The sequence below is a fragment of the Colossoma macropomum genome, unplaced genomic scaffold, assembly GCF_904425465.1.
Source record: "Colossoma macropomum unplaced genomic scaffold, Colossoma_macropomum, whole genome shotgun sequence".
NCBI classification, from domain to species: domain Eukaryota; kingdom Metazoa; phylum Chordata; class Actinopteri; order Characiformes; family Serrasalmidae; genus Colossoma; species Colossoma macropomum.
Genome location: NW_023494808.1, coordinates 159,716 through 185,082, shown reverse-complemented (window position 1 = coordinate 185,082; position 25,367 = coordinate 159,716). Strand labels below are relative to the sequence as shown.

The window sequence follows — 25,367 nt, the reverse complement described above, 5'->3', positions numbered from 1 at the left end:
ATGATTGGCTTAATTTATTTGTAAAAGTGCATCATATTCTGTCTTTATATTATGGAAAATCTGGTTTTTTACTTCACAATGTTTTGCAGAGATTAAAAACCAGGATGCTTTACTGTGAAATGAGAACTTGTGCATAGTCGTTGTATCGAGGTTACCCAGGTAAGAGCTGATGAGCTGGTAGTAAACTGTGGGGTCGCTGCGTTGAGTGCTGAACGAGGACTTGGCGATGCTGTACAGAGCTGATTTCTGATCGATGGAACATGAGGATGCATTCACAGCGTTCGCTGACCTGCAGAAAGGAAGAAAGAAAACTCAGGAGTTTTTACAGGAGTTTTAAACATACAAGCCAAAGTGAATCGACATTGCTGTTGCCTGTGAGACACAAACAGCTACATATGAGAAAGCACTAAAATCTGTAGAGCAATGAAACCAATCAGCAAATCCATTCAGCCCATCTATTCACTTCTCCCAGCACAGGTGTTTCAGTGGGCATGAATGTTATTACTTCACATTTACTACTTACTCAGTTAAAAGTGTGGAGCCAAAAATGTCTTTCAGTAAAATTCAGAGAGTATCTACATTTTAAACATACTCAAGTACATAAAGGTAAAAATGAAGCTTTCCTTGTTGGGCGGCTTGTGACTGATGGACGCTGCTTGTCTTCGCTCAGAGACAAATTAGCACATTTGTGGGCAGTTTTATTTTATACTGACATGATGTTTTCATAAAAACAGTGAATTCATTTGCACAGGCATGTGACTGACTGTTGTTTTTAGATGGGTAACAAGTACTTTTCTGAAAAAAAAAACAAACACACTAACCATTAAGTGCTTCTGTTGGTTCCTGATGGTTTTGCAATGTGATCTGGTTTTTTTAATGGGTTGACATCACAGTGTAAAGGATTCTAATGTTTTAACAGGTGAACAATGGCTGATTCTAAATGCATTTCATGGTTTCCTAGTGGAATCCAAAAGTGTTGTACAAGAAACTATTGGTCTCTATAGGAAACCACTAAGCCAATTCCCTTTAGAAAGCAAAACCTTTCTATTGTTTCTTTTTCATGAGGGTTAGACGGTCTGAATGGAAAAATTGTCAAATTTAAAAAAATGTAAAAGGAATTATTTTCTATTGAAAACATAAATTACAAGTATTCAACTTCAATAATTCACAAATAAATCTTCTAAACACCTAAATCCAACTACAAATTTACCACTCTTTGGAAAATCCACGGTTTGGTAGATAGAAGGGATGCACAACGATATTGGAATTATACCAGTATCGCCAAATATTCCTTTAAAAACATTGACCAGCATCAGACAGATGTTTAATGTGACTGTTATTTTAAACTGAAATGTGGTGATGCATGTATCAAACTGCAGATGTTTGTGATGCTGTAGTACTGCACTGAAATATCTGCATTTTACTTTACTGAGTTTATAGTTATAGAAATAAACATTACATTTCTCTGCTGTGCTAATCCTGGTAGATTTAGCCCCAATTTATACATTTTGTTTAATTTTTTATATGGCATCAACAGACACTATATTGCCAAAAGTATTCTCTTGTCTGCCTTCACACGCATATGAAATTGAGCCACATCCCGTTCTTAATCCATAGCGTTTAATATGATGTCGGCTCACCCTTTGCAGCTATAACAGCTTCAACTCTTCTGGGAAGGCTTTCCACAAGGTTTAGGAGTGTTTATGGGAATTTTAGACCTTCTTCCAGAAGCGCATTTGTGAGGTCAGACACTGATGTTGGACGAGAAGGCCTGGCTCGCAGTCTCCGCTCTAATTCATCCCAAAGGTGTTCTATCGGGTTGAGGTCAGAACTCTGTGCAGGCCAGTCAAGTTCTTCCACACCAAACTCGCTCATCCATGTCTTTATGGAGCTGCTTTGTGCACTGGTGCGCAGTCATGTTGGAACAGGAAGGGGCCAAACTCCCCAAACTGTTCCCACAAAGTTGGGAGCATGAAATTGTCCAAAATCTCTTGGTGCTGAAGCATTAAGAGCTCCTTTCACTGGAACTAAGGGTCCGAGCCCAACACCTGAAAAACAACCCCACACCATCCCCCCTCCACCAAACTTTACACTCGGCACAATGCAGTCAGACAAGTACCGTCTCCTGGCAACCGCCAAACCCAGACTCGTCCATCGGATTGCCAGACGGAGAAGCGTGATTCATCACTCCAGAGAACGCGTCTCCACAGCTCTAGAGTCCAGTGGCGGCGCTTTACACCACTGCATTCGACGCTTTGCATTGCGCTTGGTGATGTAAGGCTTGGATGCAGCTGCTCGGCCATGGAAACCCATTCCATGAAGCTCTCTACGCTGTTCTTGAGCTGATCTGAAGGCTACATGAAGTTTGGAGGTCTGTAGTGATTGACTCTGCAGAAAGTTGGTGACCTCTGCGCACTGTGCCTCAGCATCCGCTGACCCCGCTCTGTCATTTTACGTGGCCGACCACTTCGTGGCTGAGTTGCTGTCGTTCCCAATCACTTCCACTTTGTTATAATCCCACTGACAGTTGACTGTGGAATATTTAGTAGTGAGGAAATTTCACGACTGGACTTGTTGCACAGGTGGCGTCCTATCACGGTACCACGCTGGAACTCACTGAGCTCCTGAGAGTGACCCATTCTTTAATGTCTGTAGAAGCAGTGTGCAGGCCTAGGTGCTTGGTTTTATACACCTGAGGCCATGGAAGTGATTGGAACACCTGAATTTAATGATTTGGATGGGTGAGTGAATACTTTTGGCAATATAGTGTATGTACATCAGATATCTGTAGATATTATACCATAGTAGTGTTTATTCTCTCCTAACTAATGTATTATTTCAATTTTTCTGTGGGGCTTAACCAGAGAGAACAGAAACAGGGGTAGGGCAGAAGAAGGTAAATGTAACACCTACAGTCTAATTTCAAGTGCAAACATCCAAAGAGCATGACAGCAGATTCACCTACTTCTTCTGACTTCTTTCACTGTATTACAGCACTTTGGCCAGCATTGTGTTGAATTGTTCAGATCTGAAAGTGTACTTACTTCAGGCTTTCAGCAGTGATGGTTTTAAGGACACTGGGATCCAAGGAACAGAGGTTGGAGCCGATTGTGTTTATCTCAGCAGTCCCCAGAGTGTTACCAGCCACGCTCAGATACTTCATAATCACTGCTTTACTCTACAACACACAAACACAAACATATCATTCCATCTCCATACAAACTCATACAGCAAAACCAGGCATCAGAGAAATGCAAGCCCTGTCCCAACTTGGATTCTTTTTTCATTGTAGGTTTTAAGCAAACAAACAAACTTATGTGATTTATGCTTTTCATACAAAGTCCAGGATTGGGAGAACTCAATAAGGACTTCACTTTTATGGCTTTGGATGTTAAAATCCGGTACCCCTGAGCATTGGTGGATGGATTGTGGAACTAAGGCAAGGGTCACAGAGGAACTTTAGGGGGATACAGTTTATTAGTACAGCATCAACCTTGGAATCAAACCTACTAGCAGCACTACACCCCTGTTATCGTACCATCCATCTTCATCTCATGGACTTAATAACGCCATGTGTAAGGGTCCAGCTCATGCCACCAACTGTCAGCAGATGGTGATGATGGTGCTAATAGCCTAAGGAACTTCAGTTCCCAGAAGCCCATGGGCTAATCAGCACCAACCAGACACACCTGTTAACCTCTGCATTTAAGGCTTTGGCAAAAATTGTCACAATTTTGTAGAGGGGTGACCGGTACAGTATGATATGGTATTTTAGAAAAGGGAAAAAAAGCAAAAAGAAGAAAAAAGACAGCTAAAAAGAGAAACAGCTCCCAAAGGAAAAAAGGGAAAGGGAAAAAGCAAAGTTTACCTAATTTCATTTTGAATGCCTTGTTTTCTGGTTATTTTTTATTTTATTTTGATGCTTGCCTTTGAGCACACCTGCCCTTCCTGTTGGCGCATTGTCATGTTCATGGTTTGATCTTAATCCATTTAAACCTTTTTTCATTCTCTGCATTTGGATCTACCCCCCTGCCATCCCGTAACACCATGAAAGTGCATGTTGGTGAGGCTGATCTGTTTATCCAAGACACAGACTCTTGTAGGCTGAAGACTATGTTTCTGGACTTTTTCTGTGTATATAGGAACTACGTGTATATTCACTTTTGGTGTGGATTTGCAGATGCTTTTTTTGCACGTATACACTTTGTGTATGCTATCTGGGTTTGAGAGTGGTTACATCTGCACAGGGTATACGGCATGCTAGCTTTAAACCCTAAGTCATTGTTTCATTAGTGACTGTGTGGGTAGTTCTACCACCACCATTACAAATTGGTGACCTGGACTTTCTGGCAGAGCATTAAATGAATGTGAATTTTGGCAATTTGCCCTACAGCTGACTGAATTTCTTCAGTGTCAAAGTAAACAGTGGCTCACATGCAGCAGATGTTTCCAAAGAAAGCAGACATCTAATAGAGAGCTTGCTTTTTGACTGGCCAACAGTGGGCACAGATGAGATGGAACATAATGGTGTTATCCAACACCAGATCATCACAACAGACAAATGGCTGTGGCAAGACAACAAATAATCAGCCAAGACATTGATGACATGGAAAAACATATCATTCGACCTTCCACCTCTCCATGGGCATCACTGGTGGTGCCAAAGAAGGATGGCAGTATGCGGTTTTGCATGGACTACTGTGCACGAAATGCCAAAACCCATCTGGATGCATATCCAATGCCTCAAATTCAAGAAATACTAGAGTCACTACATGGAGCATCCATATTCAGCACACTTGATTTGAGAAGTGGATTTCAATGGCTGATGGAGAAACTACTTAGAGACATAAAGGGAAAGACCATGATCACTTCCTGTGTCTAAGAACAGCATAGAAAGTGGGATAAGTGGATCTGAGTTCTGGCATGCCAGAAGTCTAGCTTGGCAGGAAAGCACAGGATTTATGCCAGCTGCAGTGGCATTGGGCAGGAAGTTGAAGGGGAGAGGCTCACTCAAAAGTGATGCATACCCCCGAACATGATGCATATGACACCATTGCCATGCAATATCAACTTATTCAACAGGTACACTATGATGTGGAAAGGGCCCAGTGTAAGCAAGTCTACTACTACAACAATAGAATCAATATTGTGCCACTGTAGATCAACAAATCAACTAATTTTAAAGAACGAATATGACCACTAACGTAATTTTGCCAGATTCCTTGTACCCTCAAAATCTCTTGCCAGCTATGCCTGCATGTTGATGCCATCATGTACATGGAATGCAGGACTTAGGGCACCCTTTGGAACCAGGCTAATAGACTTTTTGAGCCTTTTTCTCCATGCTACAAGCTCCAACTAGTGGATGCCTGTGAATTCACAGCCAGCAATGCCCATCAGCTGGTTTCTATAGTAATGTTCTAGCAACCACTAACAACTTAGTCCATCCCACAAACAGGCACTCATAGACATTCTACCTGATCTGAGGCCCAGTCTCCATTATGCATCAGAGAGGACAGTGTGTCAATTGTGGTGATGTTCCACTTGTTGATGTCACTAACAGAGGCCACAAGAGACACGGTCTTCAGAATCTGCACCACACCATCTGGAAGGCCTGATGGGAACAACTGCAACAACACACACACAGACAGGCCATCAAAAACCTAATAGAACTGTTACGCAAAGCACTGCAAGAGGAACACATGCATGCAGCATCATAGTAGACATGCATACAAACTAACATACACTATCAGTAAAGTTATACACAAAAAAAACTCATCATCCGATACAGAAGGTCTTCAGTAATGCTGACCTGGTTTAACTTGTTAAGAATGACTGTCTGGAAGCTGGTGTCTACCACTTTCTCAGTGATGATTGCCATGTTGTCTTTCAGGAATGTAATGTCCAAGCATGCATCAAACTGGGTGGAGTCATAGCCGAGAGGGAATGAAGGGTCTGCAATTGTTGCCTCAGTGATGTTGCCTGTTGTGCATGCTGTCAGACACAGGGAGAAAACAAGAATTTAACCAAGTATTATCTTCACAATATTGCCATTAAAAGTGGGCAGTGTGGTGTCCCACAAGGCCCGGTTTTAAGCCCCTTGCTGTTCTTCTTTTCCTCCTCTCCGGTCTTAGGATTTATAACTCACCGTAATCACTTTAATTCTGAAGATACTCTGATTAAGTACCACAATTACAGATAAACATTTACAGCATTTAGCAGGTGCTCTTATAAAGAGCGACTTACAAAAAGTGCTCTGTTGTCTACTTAGAGAAAGTATGTTTGTTCAAGTTTTGACCATTGCCATTAGGTAGGGAGGGGCTGGTCCATTTTTGGCTTTGTAGGCATCAAAGTTTTAAATCTGATGCAGCTGCAGGAAGCCAGTGAAGGGAGCGCAGCAGTGGAGTGACGTGACTGAACTTAGGAAGATTGAAGACAAGCCGAGCTGCTGCATTCTGGATGAGTTGCAGAGGCTTGATGGCCTGCATAGGAAGACCAGCCAAGAGCGAGTTGCAGTAGTCAAGCCTTGAGATGACAAGGGACTGAACGAGCACCTGAGTGGCCTCTCAAGTGAGAGAGGGTTGAATCCTCTGGATGTTGTACAGGAGAAACCTGCATGACCGAGTCAAGTTTGCACCGAGACTTCTTGCCTCTTCAGATGGAACAATCAGAGAGTTCTTGAATGAGATGGTGAGATCATGATGAGGACCTGTAGTTGCAGGGATGAATAGCAGCTCAGTCTTGCTAGGATTGAGCTTCAGATGGTAAGCTGCCATCCATGAAGAGATGAAGGAAGACAGGCCCCATTTGTAGTATGGTTTTGGAGATGGGGAACATGCACCCCAAACTACATTGCTTTTCATGTGCTGAACCTTCAAGATGCTGTAAGATTAGTTCATGCTTTCATAACTGCTAGATTAGTATACTGTAAGGTGTTACTGGCTGCTTGCTCTGCTGTCTCTCTAAGAGCATTTTCAGACAAGAGTTTTTTCCAGACCCAGGACCACTTAATCTGTGAGTTCAGTATGCTTTCAGGTCCGCAAGCTGGACTTTCTGGGTGGTCTGGGTTTCACTTTCAGTCCACTCTGGTATGGTCAAAAAGCACTGTTCTTCACCATTGAGTGTTTGTATCCAAGTAAAAAAAGTGGACCCAACAGTTTTGTTTTTTAATGTAATTGTGAAGACACATATAATCAACGGTGGACATAATCAAATCCTACAACCCCTATGTGTTGATGCAGTGTGTAATGTGGTAATACCTGCTTTTGTGAGTGTTCTGGTGCTTTTTGCTGTAAAACTGTTAGCTGCTGTAAACAATCTTCTGAGTTTCCCATTCTGGATTTTCTGCTTCTTCAGAAATGGAAAGAATGATTTCATGAAGGTCTTCACTGTCATCTTCAAGAAACACACAGGAATAAAGGTTTTATAACACACCCAACCATTGGATAAACACAGATCAAAAACTAGATAAAGACAGGATATGTTTACAAGGTAAAAATAACAAACAACAAAAAAGACAAGAATAATAAATTATACAGCTTAACGTACAGAGCTAAACTTGCCCCAGAAGCCTTGATTGAGGTAGAGGGGCAGGATACCCAGCTGGTCCAGAGTCTGCTGATTCCATGATGAAGGATTACTATAGATGAACATAATATGTATGAGACTCTATATTTCATACACACTTACAGGTTTAGTGTGTAATTGTACCCTGACGGAAAACAACCCACTTACTAACAGCTTTTGGTACTGTATATTCTCTGGTCTCTGGACTGAACCCACAGGTTTCAGTTTTAGGGCCTTTGCTTTTCTCTTTGTACATGTTACCTCTAGGTGATGTCATTAGGAACCACTTAAATTTTTAAAGCTATACTGACAACACACAATTATACATTTCCATTTGTGCTGGTAAATCTCTGTAGAGGTCTACCAGCTGTGTGTCAGATATTTCTCATATATTATCTACACCTAAATCACAAAAAAACTGAAACGATGATTGTTGGTACTACAACTCAGAAAAAGTTGCTTTACGAGAAGCTCTGCTCTTTAGCTTCATTTACCAAACCTGAAGTGGGAAACCTGGGTTTGATCTTAGACTCTGAGCTCTGTTTTGTCCTGCATATAAACAGTCACTAAGGTAGCTTTTTATTATTCGAAAAAAATGTTCAGCCTTTTCTGTCTTAGAGCGACACAGAGAAACTTGTTGCTGCGTTTGTTCAGCAGAGTTGATCACTGTAATGATCTTCTTACTGGTGAAAACAGTCCATCCTCTAGAACCCGTACAGAACTCAGCAGCACAGATCCTCACAACAACAACACAGAGAACTCATATCACCCCTGTTTACACACTGCACTGACTGCCTGGATCTTTGAGGAGAGATTTTAAAGCTCTGCTGCTGGTTTTTAAAGCTCGATCCTCAATCACCACACTGCCAGACTAACATGCCACTGAAAGGGATAAGGGCCATGCTAACTAAAGTTTAAAAGGATGACACAAACTAAGAGCTCCACAAAACTGAAAGCAAAAACTCCCTTCTTTAATCTCACCTGCGCCCCTCCCTAAACACACAGAGTAAGACACACTCAAGATTTTTTTATATTTATGCTGGAGAACAATTTATGAAAGGCAAAGACGTGAAATGGGTACCGCAATTATCGGCTGAGTCAGAGCATTTAGCAGCGTGACCTCAAGACTAAGCAGCGAACGGTGTGTGAGCACCCCTTAAGTAGGGTACCCACAGCTGCTACCGCTCAGCCCTAATTACTCAGTCCTTGCTCTAGGTGGTCTAGCAGGTTGCCTGGCTGTTACAGTACCCCCCTTCTTGGAATGTCTCCCACTATTCCCAAACCAGCCTCTTGGTCCCTCCTAAAGGCTCTAATGAGCTCCGGGTCCAAGATGTGCCTGGCCAGTACCTAACATCACTCTTCCGGCCTATTCCCCTCCCTGTCTACTAGGTACTGGGTCCTACCCCATACCCGATTGGAATCCAATAACCGCCACTCAATATAAGCCAGGGACCTGGCAGAGGGACAGGGCAGAGTTCGGGGGCTACAGAGGACTAGATTCAGCCTGAAGACATTAAATGTCAGGTTTATCCACATGGTTCCAGGGAGGAGCCAATAAGTCACCAGATTCACCTGTTTTACCACTTTGAAAGGTCCCACATATCATAGGGCAAGTTTCTGGGACTCCACTCTCAATGGTAGGTTTCTAAACTCACTGCCCTAGATGGTATGAGGGACATAAGTGCTATTTCTGTTTGGCAGTCCTCTGTTGCACTACTATGGCCTTCAACATGGGCTCTCTCTTTCAAGAGCTCTGACACTACCTAACATAGTCACGGCCCTTGGGACCTCGATATCTGACTCCTGTTCTGGGAACATGGGAGGAGGGTACGAGAATTGGCACTCTGTTGGAGACATGCCCAAAGTGGAGTGCCAAAGGGAGTTATGGGCATACTCCACCCAGAACAGGTGCTCAGACCACAAGATGGGTCATGAAGAGGCCAAGCACCTGAGAGTCCATTTTGAGGTCCTGATTTACTCTCTCAGTAAATTGGACTGAGGATGGAAGCCCCATGACAGACTAACAGAGGCCCTGATAAACTGACAAAATGCTCTCTAGAAGCAACTAGAGAACTGGGGTACATGGTCAGAAACGACATCTGAAGGGAATCCATCAATCCTCACCACTCATTGTAACAACAATGTGCCAGAGGCAATATCTAGGCCTTGCCTTTACTAAATACCTTTGACAAGTCGTGGTACTCAGCGGAGACTTTGTTTATGTCAGGACAAGTAGAGAAACCCTTAGCGGGTTGGGGCCTGTGCAGGAATCTCGATGCAAGAGCCCTTACATTGATGGCCCCAGCCTGCCACAGATTGAGTCAGCCAATCTAGGTGCGGATTATGTCATTGCAGCCAGGGGGAAGACTAGCTGCAACTCTGGCACCTGGATAAGCAGAAAGAAAATTAATTCACGGTACCTGTCCTACCTGAAGACTGACTGGAAGGTGGCCTAGCAGGTTGCCTTGATGATACAATGATGTTAATATTATCAGCATTGAAAAATGCATGCATGCACCCCCTTTTGCTTTTAGGGTGCTATTACATATTATAAAAAATAAAATGGAATTCTATCTATATTTCTAAATTATAAAATGGAATGCTAAAGTGATGAGTAGCTATCATAGGTTCCATAAATTCACTGTGAACCTTTGTTCCTAATGATGGACTAATGTTAACAGTTTGGTGAGCCATTGTCTACCACTTTGTTTTACATGGATCTGTTTTTGTTGCACCTGCGATGGACTGGTGACCTGTCCAGGGTGTATCCGGCCTTCCGCCCAATGACAGCTGGGATAGGCTCCAGCACCCCACCACGGCAATTAAGGATAAGCGGTTTAGGTGGTGTGTGTGTGGGTGTGTGTGTGTGTGTGTGTGTGTGTGTGTGTTGCAGAGGTCACCTACCCCTACATATTATGCAAAAAAATGGTCAGCTATTCTGCATATCTATCACATGGTTTCATCCTATTAAAGCAAGTGCTACTTGGCCACGCTGGCCAAAGAAACCGATAACACTACCAGCAGGCCTATGACATCTTTGCTTGAAATAATTTATTTATACATAAGCTTTTTTTTTTTTTAACCACTATATCATCCTTCTGACACTGCATGTCATTGGCTCTGTCCCTAAACTCTGCACGATGACAAAGTTTAATCTAATATGCTTTCTGATAATCGTTAAAACTAAACACGATATTTCTGTCACAGTTAAAGTTTCAAACCTTCATAAAATTGGATGCAAAACATTTTGAAACTTTTTTTTCTATAGCCCTACACCATAAGCACACAATGTATTTTCTTTCTCACCCATAAGCTGTGTTGCCAGAGAACAGCAGCGTCTGTGTGGCGGTGACCTGAGAGTCAGAAAGCTCTCCACAGTCCTTCAGTTTCTCCAGGATGAGTGGATCAGAGGTCTGAATGTAGGTGGAGTCCAGTGTGCAGACCATATTACCCAGAACCTCCACCTGAGTCCTGTTCAGACTCACACCAGATATACCCTGCAAGAGCACAAATGACACAAGCGTGTGAGAATGAGCTTCTCATCTGTATAAAAGGGTATCACCTGATAGCCACGTATGTTCTTAAAAAGGATGGATGTATTTTGGGTGTGTAAGAGAGCAATTTGCAAAATATATGGGGTCCTGGGGGAACTGGGACTTCTAACTAACCTCTTGGACCCTTGGAATGTCTCAAAATTAAAATACTCTGCCTCAGGGTGGCGCTGTAGCAGGCTGGTTCACCCAGTTGGTCCTTCATAGCCTAGAAACTGTAACTCTGCCCGGATTCCTCTGAAAAACTTTACAATGAGCTGCAGCAGATCTGTAAATCTGAAAACTCGCCCAGTTTCCCAAGAGTTTGGAGTGAAGAGTGACTGTTCCTCATTTCTCACACTGAGGACAGAAGAGGAGACGAGGAAGATCTCAGTTACTGTGAGGAAGAGCGCAGAACCGCACTAGAACAGAGACTCTACAGAAGAGGAGACGAGGAAGATCTCAGTTACTGTGAGGAAGAGCGCAGAACCGCACTAGAACAGAGACTCTACAGAAGAGGAGACGAGGAAGATCTCAGTTACTGTGAGGAAGAGCGCAGAACCGCACTAGAACAGAGACTCTACAGAAGAGGAGACGAGGAAGATCTCAGTTAATTAAGCATTAAGCACACTTGCCCTATCCGCAGCACCTGGGGAGCAGTTGGGGGTTAGGTGCCTTGTTCAAGGGCACCTCAGTCATGTGTTGTCGGCTCAGGGGATCGAACTGGCGACCTTCCAGTTGCAAGGCTAGTTCCCTAACGTCTAGCCCACGACTGCCCCCATGGACCTGTGGGCAGAACATGGGACCACTGCACTAACACCCCCAAAATATCAAACACATGGATGTCCTATTTTTGCTTCAAGACCCTGTAGGGACCCTTCTGGTATTTAATGGATAGCAAAGCCTAAGAATGAGACTTTTATGGATATTCTGCTCATTTTTGGTAGGACACCATTCTAGCAGTTTCATGTCCAAGACCAAGTCAGACAGACTAATTTCTCCTGGGTATAAGCAAGCATTCTGGTACAATAACACAACTGGGATGCTTCTAATAGTTAAGATGCCTGTGATCTAATTAAAGCTGATTTAGGATTAAAGCAAAAAAGATTTTTTGGAAAGCGGACTCATTTATGTCTTGTATGTCGGAGAACACTTATTGCTATCAGGTTGTATATGGTTGTGCTGGTGCAGCTGTGATGTCATAAACCACAAAGCTCAGCAGTCCTGTGTGTAGTACAGAAATGGACAAAGTACACTAATGAGTTGTTAACCTTTTAACTGTCGCCCCATTTTACATCTAATCTAAGATCACCTGCATTCATCTGGCAGCATGAAGTCACGAAAACGTGGGCATGGTGACCTTGGTGCCAGCAAAAATTTATTATTATCAGAGCAGAGCTTTACTTATTATTTATTTATGCTGGAGAAAGTCAGGAGAATGTTCTGTACTCTTATTTCTGTCCATCTGGACTTCAAACAAGAAGTAAATGAACTGAACATGTAAATATATAACATTATGCACTTTGCACAAAGCTCTGAGTTATACAGTTGTATGCCAATGTTTATTTGCTAAATTTACCATATTGGAAAATGAAATAAAACACAGTGTGCCTTGTGCAAAACTTCTGGCACACTTCATCCTTTTCCAACATGTAAATAAATTGAACTTGTGCACTAAATCTTGATGAGAAATGCCGTATTTAAATCACCAAATGACCAAGGATGTTTAAACTTTTCTCTATGACTGTGTAACTGCCATGTTACCTTCTTTGTTGCTGCCTGAACTGGTCCACAGTTTGACTTAGTGTGCCTTAGCCCCTTAAATAGCCAGGGCCCACTGGCGGGCCTACACTTCTGTAACTAAAAATAGCTTAGCCAGTTTGCATTGAGGTCCCTGTAGCTAATGGATGATAAGCCTTAGCATGTAATAATCCTGGGATTTCAAGGGGTTAAAAGAGGACCTGCTATGCTCATTTTCAGTGTACATAAATTCACACTTTCTTGTTTTTGTGTCATAATGATGTTTTTCCATTTTTGTGTAGATACTATGTGTACATAAGTTGTGTGTTTTACCAGGCAGTCCTTTGCATTCGTGAACAAGGCAGACTGTCTGTTGAGGACGCTGGAGAGAACCGAGAAATCTGCTCCACCCAGAGCTCTGAAATACGACCCGCAGTTCACCTTTGTCAGCTTGCCAAGGCTACAATGCACACAAACACATTAGTTAGCTGATTAAACACGTTAACAGCCAGTTTATGCTAGACTTTGCTAGACAACATTTCACTATTTCTTAGATTTTTGTCTAAAAGTAAATTACTTTATAGAGAAAACAGATTTACAAAAATAGGTTCAAAATGTTTTCCACAACTGCTATTTAGGAAGATGTCATTCATCCACAATTTATTAGTTCAATTTTATTTAGATTTTTCAATTACAGTTGTTTTTTTCCTGAGGCAAAATAATTGTGAGTTTGTGCTACTCACCTGTAGTAGAGAAGCATGTCAGCAGGAAAGTCAGTGAAGGTCAGAGTTGAATCATCTTTCACGTAGTTGTACATGCAGGTCAGCTGCAACACAGAACGCTCTGCGTTAGATGACATCACCACTGTTCAGGCTTACTTTGTGTCTATTTCAGAGCTCTAATCTGAAGCAGTAATATTGGTCTTCATTGTGCAGCCTAAATAAGTTCTCCAGTAAATTGCTAGCCAGGTAGCGCGCTCTCAGCTGCTTCCATCTCTGAGAATATACCCCTGAGTGTGATGGCTTGCTGGCCGGGGCAATGACAAACTATTTAGACTGCACTGTGTGGCTGGCATGGCTGACTAGAGAAGGGCAATATGGCAAAAATATAACATTGCACTATATTTCCACAATACACAATACGTGTCACCATGTTTTGTTTTTCTGAATTTTGAAAGCTCTTAAAAGGCGGTTAGTCAGTGTTCTTGAAGTACTGACCACATTCATCATTGTCTACCACTATAATAATATTTATCATGATAATGATAACATATCACCATATTGCCCACCTCCACACTGCACTAAATGCAAACAAACAGAACTTATTGTGATTTCTTTATAATGAAACATGTAGTCAGTCCTTAAATGGCCAGGGCCCACCAGTGGGCCCAAAGTTTTATTACACACTTCTATAACCTAAAAATAGCTCAGCCAGCTTGCATAGAAGTCCCTGTAGTTACTGAATAATAAGCTTTAGTATCTAATAAACCTGAGATTTTAAGGGTTTAAGCATTGGTCATATACACAACATATTCTCAGAAAATCATATTGGGATGTCATTTATCACAATAACAATAAACACTGTCATACTGCCTTCTTACAGCCCAGTATGGCACACGCTTAAGTATGTAAGTGGCCTAAAACCTTGATTATATAGAATTACATCTTAAAGATTAGCACTGTGTTTTTCTTTCTGTGGTAATTCCTGAATATTCCACTAAGTGAGTCAGACTGTGCGTACCTGGGACTCTTTCAGGACGACCTTGTTCCTGCCGACACGTGGTCTGCAGGCTTTTATCAGCTGTGTGACTTTTGACCGTGGTAGATTCTGAACTGAACTGCAGGTGAATCCCTGTAATATCGACTCTGACAGCCTGCAGGGGGAGACACACACATTTAACACCTACAAACTTGTATTTTATAGCACTGAAAATATTATGTAAATGTCCAGTGTGATTGGACAATGGAAGTATTGTGCATTTTCTGCTTTGCTTGCGTTAACTCACTCTTCTGTATTGTCACTGGCGCTGGCCACTGAGCTGAACAACACCACAGCCTAGTAAAAAGAAAACATTTAAATATTTAAAAGATCTCTTTCACTTGCATGTAAACCTGCTTACATCATCGCTACAAAAAAGATGCATCATGAGTGTGTTCTGTTACCTGTTCTTGTCTCCAGCTCTTCTTGTTTATGAGTGTGACATTAACAGAGGTGGGAGACGACAGTAGCACAGGTGGGATGTACCCTGCCAACGCATCTGGGACATTCTCCACCACTTTAGTCTGGTCTACAGAGACAATCTGTGGGAAAAGACAAGGCGGGAAAAGAACTAACTAAGTTTTGCTTAAGGTTGAAATTTGTTTTTAACTTCTATTATAACATTTTTAATCCAGAAGGAAAGTGGTTGGAGCGCCCCCTAGGCTTCAGCCTTGATGATAGTATCACCAGTTCTCATCTATCACAAATGCCAATCAAGTTGGATGATATGTCTGAAAACATGCAATCTGTGGATTTAAGATGCACACAAGTTTTGTTTAAATGAACAGTGTGAGACCTTTATCAATCCCATGACAAATCTTTTTTGCCCACACATTTTTGTGCTTGTTAAACAAGATTTATTAAAAAGGTTTATTAAAAAGGAGAATTATATGAAACAGTAGAGTTAACAACAGACTAGGTCAAAAGCAAGAAAAGCCAAACATGGTACATAGGAACGGACAAAGACAGGCAAGGGTCTAAACCAAAAAGCAAACCAAGAATCAACAACAGTAGACAAAACAGGGCCATAAGAGGTACACACTAGTAAATATCTTGGGAATTGAAGTCTGTAAGAAAGTTAAAGTCCATTTGAGAGCTGGGAAGCATGACTGTATCCTGGATGATTCTAGGATGGACAAAGAATGAGGATGACCTCACTACTGGAGCTGCCACAGTGCTGGACAGGAGATCCATTCGCAGGACAAACCCTGTATCGACCAGCAGAGGTGCAGACCAGATGGCTTCTGGGATGACCTCTGGGACACAGAGCCAGATGGTCTGGATGGTGGTGGTTAAACTCCTCCACCAACCCCGGATCCAGGACATCCTTAGCAGCTACCCAACTCCTGTCCTTGGGTCCACGGTCCTCCCAGTTGACCAGGTACTAAAGAACCTACAGCATAGACCAGGGAGCCCCTCAACCTCAACCTCAACCTCAACCAAAGGGGGCGGTCTGACGTCAGATCAGTGACGTGACTGAACATAGGAAGATTGAAGACAAGCCGTGCTGCTGCATTCTGGATGAGTTGCAGAGGCTTGATGGCCTGCATAAACCATCAGTGGAAGACCAGCCAAGAGCGAGTTGCAGTAGTCAAGCCTTGAGTTGACAAGAGACTGAACAAGCACCTGGGTGGCCTCTCAAGTGAGAAAGGGTTGATTCTTCCAGATGTTGTACAGGAGAAACATGCATGGCTGAGAACAATAACTGGCCATCCAGAATCACATTAAGACTTCTTATGACTAACAGAGTGTAAGCTAAAGAAAGTCTCAACTCAGAGCCTACCTTTACCAGCAGAAAGAAAAATCTCATTTAGAAGATACAAGCACACTGATTCTACCAGGGAATACCTCCTCAATTTATCAGCCTTGTATACTAAAGAAGGGCAGTTAATGGGGCAGCGATACTACTATAACCTCTGATGAACCTATGGTAAACATTTGTGAAGCCAAAAAAGCACTGCAAACCTCTGACTGAGGTAGGTATAGGCCAATTCAGAACTGCCTCGACCTTAGAATCATCAACAGTTACTCCTTTAGAGCTTATAACATAACCTAAAAAGGATGTAGAAGAAAAATGACATTTGCATTTCTCACCATTAACCTACAAATGATTCTGTAAGAATTTGGAGAGGACCTGATGGATATGGAGAATGTGGGTAGGGAGATCTGGGGAGTAAATCAAAATGTCATCGATGTACACTATAACAAATTTACCAAACATGTCTCTTAGGACATCATTGATGAAGACTTGTAAGACAGAAGGAGCATTAGAGAGGCCGAACGGCATTACTGAATATTTGTGTTGCCCACTACTGGTGATGAAGGCAGTCTTCCACTCATTACCTTTCCTAATGCGTACAAGGTTGTAAGCACTATTAAAGTCAAATTTAGTGAAGACAGTAGCTTCTCTAAATTGTTCCAAAGCTACTGGAACTAAAGGTTAAGATTGGGGGTAACTTTTCGTAACTGATGAAGCCCTCAATAATCAATACAGGGTCTAAGTCCACATACTTCTTTGTCACAAGAAAGGAAACCAGCAGCTGTAGGTGAGGTAGAGAAGGTATACTCTAAATTTAGATGGAATACCACCCTCATTAAGCTCAATAGAGCAATCATACTATCAATGAGGAGGAAGTTCCATGGCCTGACTCTAAGTAAAGGTCTGTAAGGTATTCATATGGATGAGGAGATTAAAGCTAGACTGGGGAACTAGACCCCTGAGTCTGACAAAAGGGGACAGACTGAGAATTTCACAATCTGACCAGGAGATATGGTGTTATGTTTGTGTAGCCAGGGTAAAACCGTCACAATGTTTTGTTTTTCTAAAGTTTGAAAGCTCTTAAAAGGCAGTTAGTCAGTGTTCTTGAAGTACTGACCAGAACTAAGAATTCATCAGAAAATAGCTAATCCCTTCCTAATGTAGAGCACTGGTACACAGAGCAACAGGTCTAGTGAGAGGGTCAATAATTCCCTTGCCAATTGGGCTGGAGGTTAGGGAACGGCCGACAGTATGTGACTGAAGTGCCCTTGAGCAAGGCACCTAACCCCCAACCCCAGGCGCCGTGGATAGGGCTGCCCACCGCTCCGGGCAAGTGTTCTCACTGCCCCCTAGTGTGTGTGTGTTCACTAGTGTGCATTCACTAGTGTGCATGTATGTGGGTGTTTTACTGCACGGATGGGTTAAATGCGGAGGTCTGATTCCTCTGTGTGCAAAACACAGCTGACTAATGGTTCTGAATTTAAAAAATTAGAATTAAGAGGATGCCCTGGAATCCGTAGTTGTTCCATTTGTAAATAAAATTTTTCTCAACTCAAAAGTGAATTAAAGCTGCAATGACAAACAAAAATGCGGCAGCACAGGGTCACAGGCAACTGATACGACTTTGTAATCAACCCCTTTGTGGGAACACTCAGCACAATGGTGCATATAGTTAACTTTCCACACTTTCCCGGGGTCGGCGTGTGAGGTCTATGCCTGACAGTCATGTACAACGTGACCAGCATGGGTTGGCTGGGTCATGTGACTGGCTCATGCATCTTGGAAATTGAGGTCTGTAAGATGGTGAGAGTCCTTTTGGAAGCTGGGAAGCATGAGAGTTGCAGGTCTCCACAAAAGGAATGGCTTCCCTCTTGAAGTATTAAACCATACCAAACTAAAAACTAAAAAAACACAAACTACCAAACCAAAATAAGAGCTACCAAACCACGAACTACTAAACCACTGAACTTAACAAAGCAAACCAAGGACTAATCAAATCACAAACTACCAAAACATACCAAAAACAACCAACTCACTTCAAGAACTACCGAATTATACCAAGAACAAAGTTAGTTCACATGTTTTTTACCAGAAAGGCTGCTTATTTTCTTCAGTTTAAGGAGGCATTGCAGGAACTATGGTGGCACAGCATCACCTGCTGTGCTGAAAAGAGTTACTGGAGTAAGGTGCGCAGATGACCATTATCCTGAAGTCTGTGTTTATGGCTTCATTTTCTTAAAAGACACTCAAAGGGTGACACTATAAAGCAGCTTTTCCTTTTCTTTATTCTGGAAACATCCCTGCTCATTCCCTTCCCTCACCGCACTACAAGTGAATTGTAAGTCGGGATGACTAGGGGTCATATTGCACACAATATCAGAAGCCGAATAACCCTTTACTGTTTGTGTTCGAAGCATTGGCTCACAATTAACTGGAGAAGATGCAAATTAGAGGCTGTACAACACAACATGCTCTGTCACCCCATTTTCAATTATATATGACATTATACCAATGGTTTAAATGATTAAATGTCAGTAAAAGATTGGAATATAGTTATTATGAGCATTTCCCACAAACAAACAACAAAATGAACTACAAAGTCTTTCACACTGATGACATCACTGTCACTCATTCCACTGTCACCCATGCCACAGACACAGAGCCATGGGCTTTATAGTTTAATTACAGTATATTCAAGTATTCGATGTTACATTTCTCATTAACATATTCTGCTATCACATTAGATTTGCAACTACTGTGCTTGTTTGACTGCACAATTACTATTTTACAGAAAAGTCTTAGCTTTAAGTCATACTTAACCCATTTTCAAAAACTTTCTCCATGACATGAATAAGAAATGAATGGCAATTCAAAATGTTTTGAAAAGAACCAGCAGACGGTGCATTTTTGCATTTTCCCTCCCACCACGTTTCTCAATTCCTGGGGCTTAAAGTGTAATATGCAGTGTACGTATATACATACCTTCTTTACGTATGTTTCTTGAAGGATCACTGGGGCTGTCAGAATGTTGGTGACGAACGTTGGATTCTGGGACACGGTCAGAAGTTCAGGGGATGAGATTTTAGAGATGGTTGCTGAGGGGACACCTCCGACGAGCGTGCCCAGAGTCACCAGGGAGGTGCCAGTGTTGATCTGTCAACCATCCAGTTAAAACAAAATGTTAAAGAAATCGTCAAATCAAAACCAAAGTCACGATGAATTACGTATATATTTATACGTTTGAGCAGTATATGCAAGGCATAGTTGCTTTGGATTTGCACATTGTACTTGAAATTGAACTGCAATAATAAGTTTAATTGCTAGACAAGAGGAGGGTGGGTTCTGCTGTTGAGTCTTGGCTCCTCTCAAGGTTTCTTCTTCTTGCTCTTAGGGAGATTTCCTTTCCAATGGCTTGCTTATGGGGGGCTTGGACCTGGTCTTTTCTGTAAAGCTGCTTTGTGACCCCAGAAGGATAAGCGGCTTAGAAAATGTGTGTTTGTGTGCTTCGTGATGCCTGTTGTAAAAAGTGCTACATAAATAAACTTTGACTTAACTAGACTGTCATGCAAAGTCTGTTGTCTGGTTTTTCTTTTGCATTCCAATCATTAGTTCATAATATTTCCCCATTGTCATAAATGTTTTATGTCAGTGCTACAGCTTCTCCTGGAGAACCACCTGTTATGTAATGCAGAGAAGTGCTTTTTTGACCAAAAAACAGTTTCTTTTCTCGAGTATGTCTCTGACCAAGAAGGGGCTTGTGTGGAGGAGTAGAATGTCCATGTGCTTCTTGGCTGGCCAGAGGCAAATAATAGGGGTTTGCCAACTTTTTCCTGACACTATATTGGCTATTTCAGCTCTACTCTACACAGCCCCTCTTCTATCTGCTCACTGTCCACCTTAAGAAATCATTATCTTTTGCATGAGGGAATGCTTCTGACGAGTGTGCTGAGTCACAAGTTTCTCTCTGTGTACCCTGCCCTCTTTGGTAATTTGGTTCTATAATTGTGGTGTGCCTTTGGTAGTCTGAAGTTCAACAGATTTATGAGAAACCAGATTTGTTGCATGACTGTCATCCAAGTGCATGAAAGAAAAACCTGTATATATCGTTCAGCATTAATGGTGCCTTCACAGATGTGCAAGTCACCCTAGCCATGTACACTAATGCAACCCCAGACCATCACAGATGCTGGCTTTTGAACTGTGTGCTGATAGCAAGCTGGATGGTCCCTCTCCTCTTTAGCCTGGAGGATGCAGAGTTCATGTTTTCCAAAAAAGAATTTAAAATTTTGACTTGTCGGACCACAGGGCACTTTTATATATCACCGTGAGCTCAGGCCCAGTGAAGGCGATGGCATTTCAGGATGCTGTTTATATACGGTTTGACCTGGCCTTGCTAATTGAGTGTATTGTGCGGTACACAAATAATGTAAAGTCTTTATTATTGAGTGCTCTAAATGAGAGCACTGCACTGGCCCTGGTTCCAGGATTATAATGAAGCATTACGGCAGTGTGTAGTGTCTAGTGTGTAATGTACACTCACAGTGAAGCCAGCGTTAGTGATGCTCTGGATGATGTTGTTGACCTGACCCTGGTTCCAGCCTGTGATGACGCTGAGTACAGGCAGGGTACTGTTAATGACACTGGGGGTAGCGTCTCTTATCTGGCCCTCAGTCAGACTGACGCTCTGGTTGCTGAGCGACTGGACGATATTTGTGGACAAAGGGGGGAAATTTGCCACGAGAGCCGCAGTAACCTGAGTGAAGAGGAGGATTATGGGTAACTCACACTATTACAGAATGACTGATTATAGAACACAAATGGTGAGAAATTTGGCCTAACTGGTCGATTTACCTCTGGACTAATTTGCTGGCAGGATTTCTTGATGCTGTCCAGGATTTTCTGACTGTCTGTAGCTCCAAGAGACACAAACACAGAGCCAGGAGCTCCACACAGGAGGACATCTGGCAATCTAAACACAGAGACAAACAGGTAAACACTTAAACAAGTAGATAAACAGATAAAATATGAGAGAGTTGAAGGGCAGGTTCTGTGTTTTCAAGTGGTTTATATAGTTTTTGTTGTACATTGTGGGTACTGAGATGATTAAGGTTTGAATTCTGGATGTATGACTGTAGTATTTAGTGTGTAGTGTGGTACCTGAGGGGACTGAGGTTTGAATTCTGGATGTATAACTGTAGTATTTAGTGTGTAGTGTGGTACCTGAGGGGACTGAGGTTAGGATTCTGGATGTATGACTGTAGTATTTAGTGTGTAGTGTGGTACCTGAGGGGACTGAGGTTTGAATTCTGGATGTATGACTGTAGTATTTAGTGTGTAGTGTGGTACCTGAGGGGACTGAGGTTTGAATTCTGGATGTATGACTGTAGTATTTAGTGTGTAGTGTGGTACCTGAGGGGACTGAGGTTTGAATTCTGGATGTATAACTGTAGTATTTAGTGTGTAGTGTGGTACCTGAGGGGACTGAGGTTAGGATTCTGGATGTATAGCTGTAGTATTTAGTGTGTAGTGTGGTACCTGAGGGGACTGAGGTTAGGATTCTGGATGTATAGCTGTGTGTTGTAGTATTTAGTGTGTAGTGTGGTACCTGAAGGGATTGAAGTTTGAATTCTGGATGTATAGTTGTGTGCTGTAGTATGTGGTGACATTGGATGAAATTCCTGAGTTGTTAAACAGCCAAATATTCTCTGAGTTTTCCAGGAACACACCGATCTACAGAAGACAATCAGACACAGCAAGGTATATGTAGTATATTGGCTTCAGTTCTGATACTGGCACTTAAACATGGTATCATTATCAGCAACAGAGAATACTGATATCATGAGCCACTTTCTGACACACATGCATGCAACTGGGTGCATGTAGTGGCACGCCGGTGGTGTGGATTGTAAGCAGTAGTCAAAAAGGTTAATTACAAAATATTGCCAGTACTTTAAAGGAAGCAATAGTAGTGGGAGATATATTGCTTAGCATTTTTCTTACGGTGTACGTTTTACCAGTTTGTCGCAAACAAGAGAGAAACCACAGCGCACATACAGTACAAGTCACTCTAACGTTATTCCCTGTAGCTGAATATCAGAATGTCATTCAGGGATCTTTCAGTAATCCTTCATCTGCCGTTGTGTAATCACTTACACTCTGAGTTAAAGTTAGTCCAGGTCGTTATTGAGGGAGTGAACATACGAGAGATGTTTTGAAGGAACCATCAGTCTCTTGGAGTAACAGTAGTGTGATGAGGCAAAATCTCTGAATGCCCTCTGAACATTTTCTGGTTCCGGTATGTTGTGCATGTTTGTTGCTGTCACTTCTTGCTGGATTATTTACTCGTCTACCTTTTGCTTTGCACCCTCCCCCTGTCTTTGGTTTTCTTGACTGACATTTCTTTTTGCTTTGTGATCCTTGTTTTCCTTGCCTCTGTGTCGGTTGCTCTGTGTTTGTGCTTCCAACTTTACCTCTCTCTCTGCTGTGAGCTCTGTTCCCCTGGTCCTGCACCCCTGGCTGCTTCTTTGTCAGGTGAGTCTTTACTCATTCCTCAGTATGCTGGTGGCCAGTTTTTGATCTGTATAGGTGCTTTACATGTTCTTGCCGTTCTTTGGCTGGTTGGTGTTTGGCTTAACAGGTTACCTCTGACCCTATCGTCATTTCATTCAACACAACTCTTGCTTCAGGCCTTGAGCCACAGTCATGCATTTGAGTACTATTCGAATGGCCTATTCTGTTCAGTGTTTTGTGCAGAATTTTAAATGCCATCCATTCAGCCTTGGATTGTTTTATTTGAGACACAGAACACAGTTTTGGCAAAAAAAATAAAATATTTAAAAGGTGGAACTGTGTAAATATAGGATGTGTAGGCTAATTAGGTTGGATAGAGTTAGTATCAGTATTGGTGAATACTTGAAGATCAGGTATCAGCATATGTGTGCAATTATGTCTGTGTGTTACCTGGCTGTCTGATACGAAGGACTGGAGGTCAGTGAGGGAGATGAAAGTGATAAAGAATCCAATGTTGTTGGCAAACCAGGCAGTGGAGTTCAGAAGGGGATCAGAGGAGTTATAGCAGCGGGGAGTCCCACCTGCACGATACCACAGAAATACACATATATACACATGCACTAACATAAATATGCACAAAGAAAATGTAGAGCAATGTAGTATTGCTTACTTCTGCTGGTCAGATAAGCCTTTATAGCGCTGTACACAACAGCTTTGGTGAAATCCGTGGCTGAGTAATTATAGTTGTTCCCCAGGATTGAAACCCTGCTCACAAAATTACAATCATCAGTAATTTCACTGAACAAAAATGTTTTTTTTTTTGTTTTTTTTTAAATTTGTGCTCAGAGAACAGTTCAATGCTACACCAAAGACTCACAGTTTCCTGTATGACAGGCAGGAGGCGCTGCTGAGCTGGGTGGGGCTGATGAGCTGAGAGCTGAGGAAGGGCAGGTACTGAGCCAGTCTTACATTAAACCACTGATCCACCTCATCCTGAGACGAGGCGCTGAGAGCACGAGACCAAACGCACCCCAACGTCTGTCTGCCCACAGCTGCAGATCCAGCTGGCTGCTGCACAGAGAAATACATGGAAAGAAAAAGAGAGAAAGAGACAGAAAAGAGAGATTTACATATGGATCACTGCATTAAACGACTACCAGAGAGAGAAACTGAGTGAGAAACAGCAGAAATGAGTGAATGAAAAAGGACACAGCTGTACCGTCTCCAGGTACTGGTTGGTGCTGTTGTAGTTGTTGAGGAGTGTGCAGAGATCTGACCCGTTCCTGACTGTGTTCGGCCCATTCAGAAACTCATACAGTTCTCCTGGAGAGATGGAGCCCAACAGCTACAGACAAGAGAGGAGAGCAACTCAGTCTCACCATTGCTGAGAGTTCTCATGGGCACATTAGTAACAGTATTATGAATGACTCATTTGCTGTATTAACTGACTAGAGGTATCACTGAATGGCCCATTATTTATTGTTTTATTGATTATTAACATTACAGAATGACTTACAGGTTGCGTTACCCACTAGCAGTATCGCTGAATAATTTGTACAATGTACTACTGGTAGATTGTATTAGAGGATGATTTTATTAGTAATTATCATTTTTACTGATTTGTTGACTATATTAACGACATACAGTCTGAACTGCTGATTATTAGTACTACTGAGGGATCCATTGATTTACTTAGGCACTAGCAGTATTTGTAGGTGATTTATTCAGTATAATATTGATGGCTTGTCATAGTCACATAGTTACTGATGAAAACCCACTCTCCATAAGGAAAAAAAAAATTCTAAATGTTTTCATTGAATATATTTTGGCAATGTATGACAATGGCCACAACGTATTTGTAAAATTTATATTCAAAACGTCAGTTTCCGCCACAGAGGTCCATGCCAGCAAGGGTCTCCCTGTCCCTCTCACTGCCCATACAGAAAAAGATGGCATGCCCACTCCAGGTAAAGAGAAAGGACCTGCCACAGGTGGAAGAGTTTCAGTATCTCAGGGTCTTGTTCCTCAATGATGGAAAGAGGGATGGTGAGATCTCTTCTTTAATCTGTCTCAACTTCACCTAAACATGAAGAGAGGAATACTCAAGACCCTTTTTGTCCTTTTTAAAACTTTTTATACTAATACACTGAAGATTGACTAGAGAAAAGTACCAAGCTACTGGCAGAGTCAGACTAAGCGCCGAGTGGTATGTGAACACTCCTTAAATAGGGTGCCCACAGCTGCTACCGCTCAGCCCTAATTACTCATTCCTGGCTCTCCAGCCAATCCTAGCAGCCAGAGGAGGCCTAGCAAGTTGCCCAGGTGTTACAGCACCCCCTCCTAGTAATGGCTTCCGACGTTAGCAAACCAGCCTCTTGGTCCCCCTTAAAGGCCCTGATGAGCTCAGGGTCTAAGATGTGGGGGAGGACGAGGGGCGAATTAAGCCTAGAGCTGGTGTCTCCTTGGTATACGCTTCTATGGCCACTTTCTCAGGCCCCAAAAGG

At 42.3% G+C, this 25,367-nt stretch overlaps 1 protein-coding gene across 1 annotated transcript in view; it reads right to left on the bottom strand.

Moving 5' to 3' along the window:
• The window catches only part of LOC118797673 (serine-rich adhesin for platelets-like), a 57,484-nt gene that overhangs the window by 10,001 nt on the left and 22,116 nt on the right, over positions 1-25,367 (bottom strand). The window contains exons 19-38 of the mRNA XM_036556949.1: positions 24,083-24,208; positions 23,741-23,934; positions 23,534-23,628; positions 23,314-23,444; positions 21,959-22,083; positions 21,205-21,322; positions 20,894-21,106; positions 19,336-19,506; positions 14,999-15,136; positions 14,842-14,891; positions 14,577-14,709; positions 13,580-13,662; positions 13,170-13,296; positions 10,873-11,063; positions 7,549-7,639; positions 7,260-7,395; positions 5,813-5,994; positions 5,478-5,627; positions 3,045-3,178; positions 156-289 (exon numbers count right to left, since the gene is read on the bottom strand). Of these exons, the coding sequence (XP_036412842.1) occupies positions 156-289; positions 3,045-3,178; positions 5,478-5,627; positions 5,813-5,994; positions 7,260-7,395; positions 7,549-7,639; positions 10,873-11,063; positions 13,170-13,296; positions 13,580-13,662; positions 14,577-14,709; positions 14,842-14,891; positions 14,999-15,136; positions 19,336-19,506; positions 20,894-21,106; positions 21,205-21,322; positions 21,959-22,083; positions 23,314-23,444; positions 23,534-23,628; positions 23,741-23,934; positions 24,083-24,208 (2,722 nt within the window). The remainder of the gene's footprint in view (positions 1-155; positions 290-3,044; positions 3,179-5,477; positions 5,628-5,812; positions 5,995-7,259; positions 7,396-7,548; positions 7,640-10,872; positions 11,064-13,169; positions 13,297-13,579; positions 13,663-14,576; positions 14,710-14,841; positions 14,892-14,998; positions 15,137-19,335; positions 19,507-20,893; positions 21,107-21,204; positions 21,323-21,958; positions 22,084-23,313; positions 23,445-23,533; positions 23,629-23,740; positions 23,935-24,082; positions 24,209-25,367) is intronic.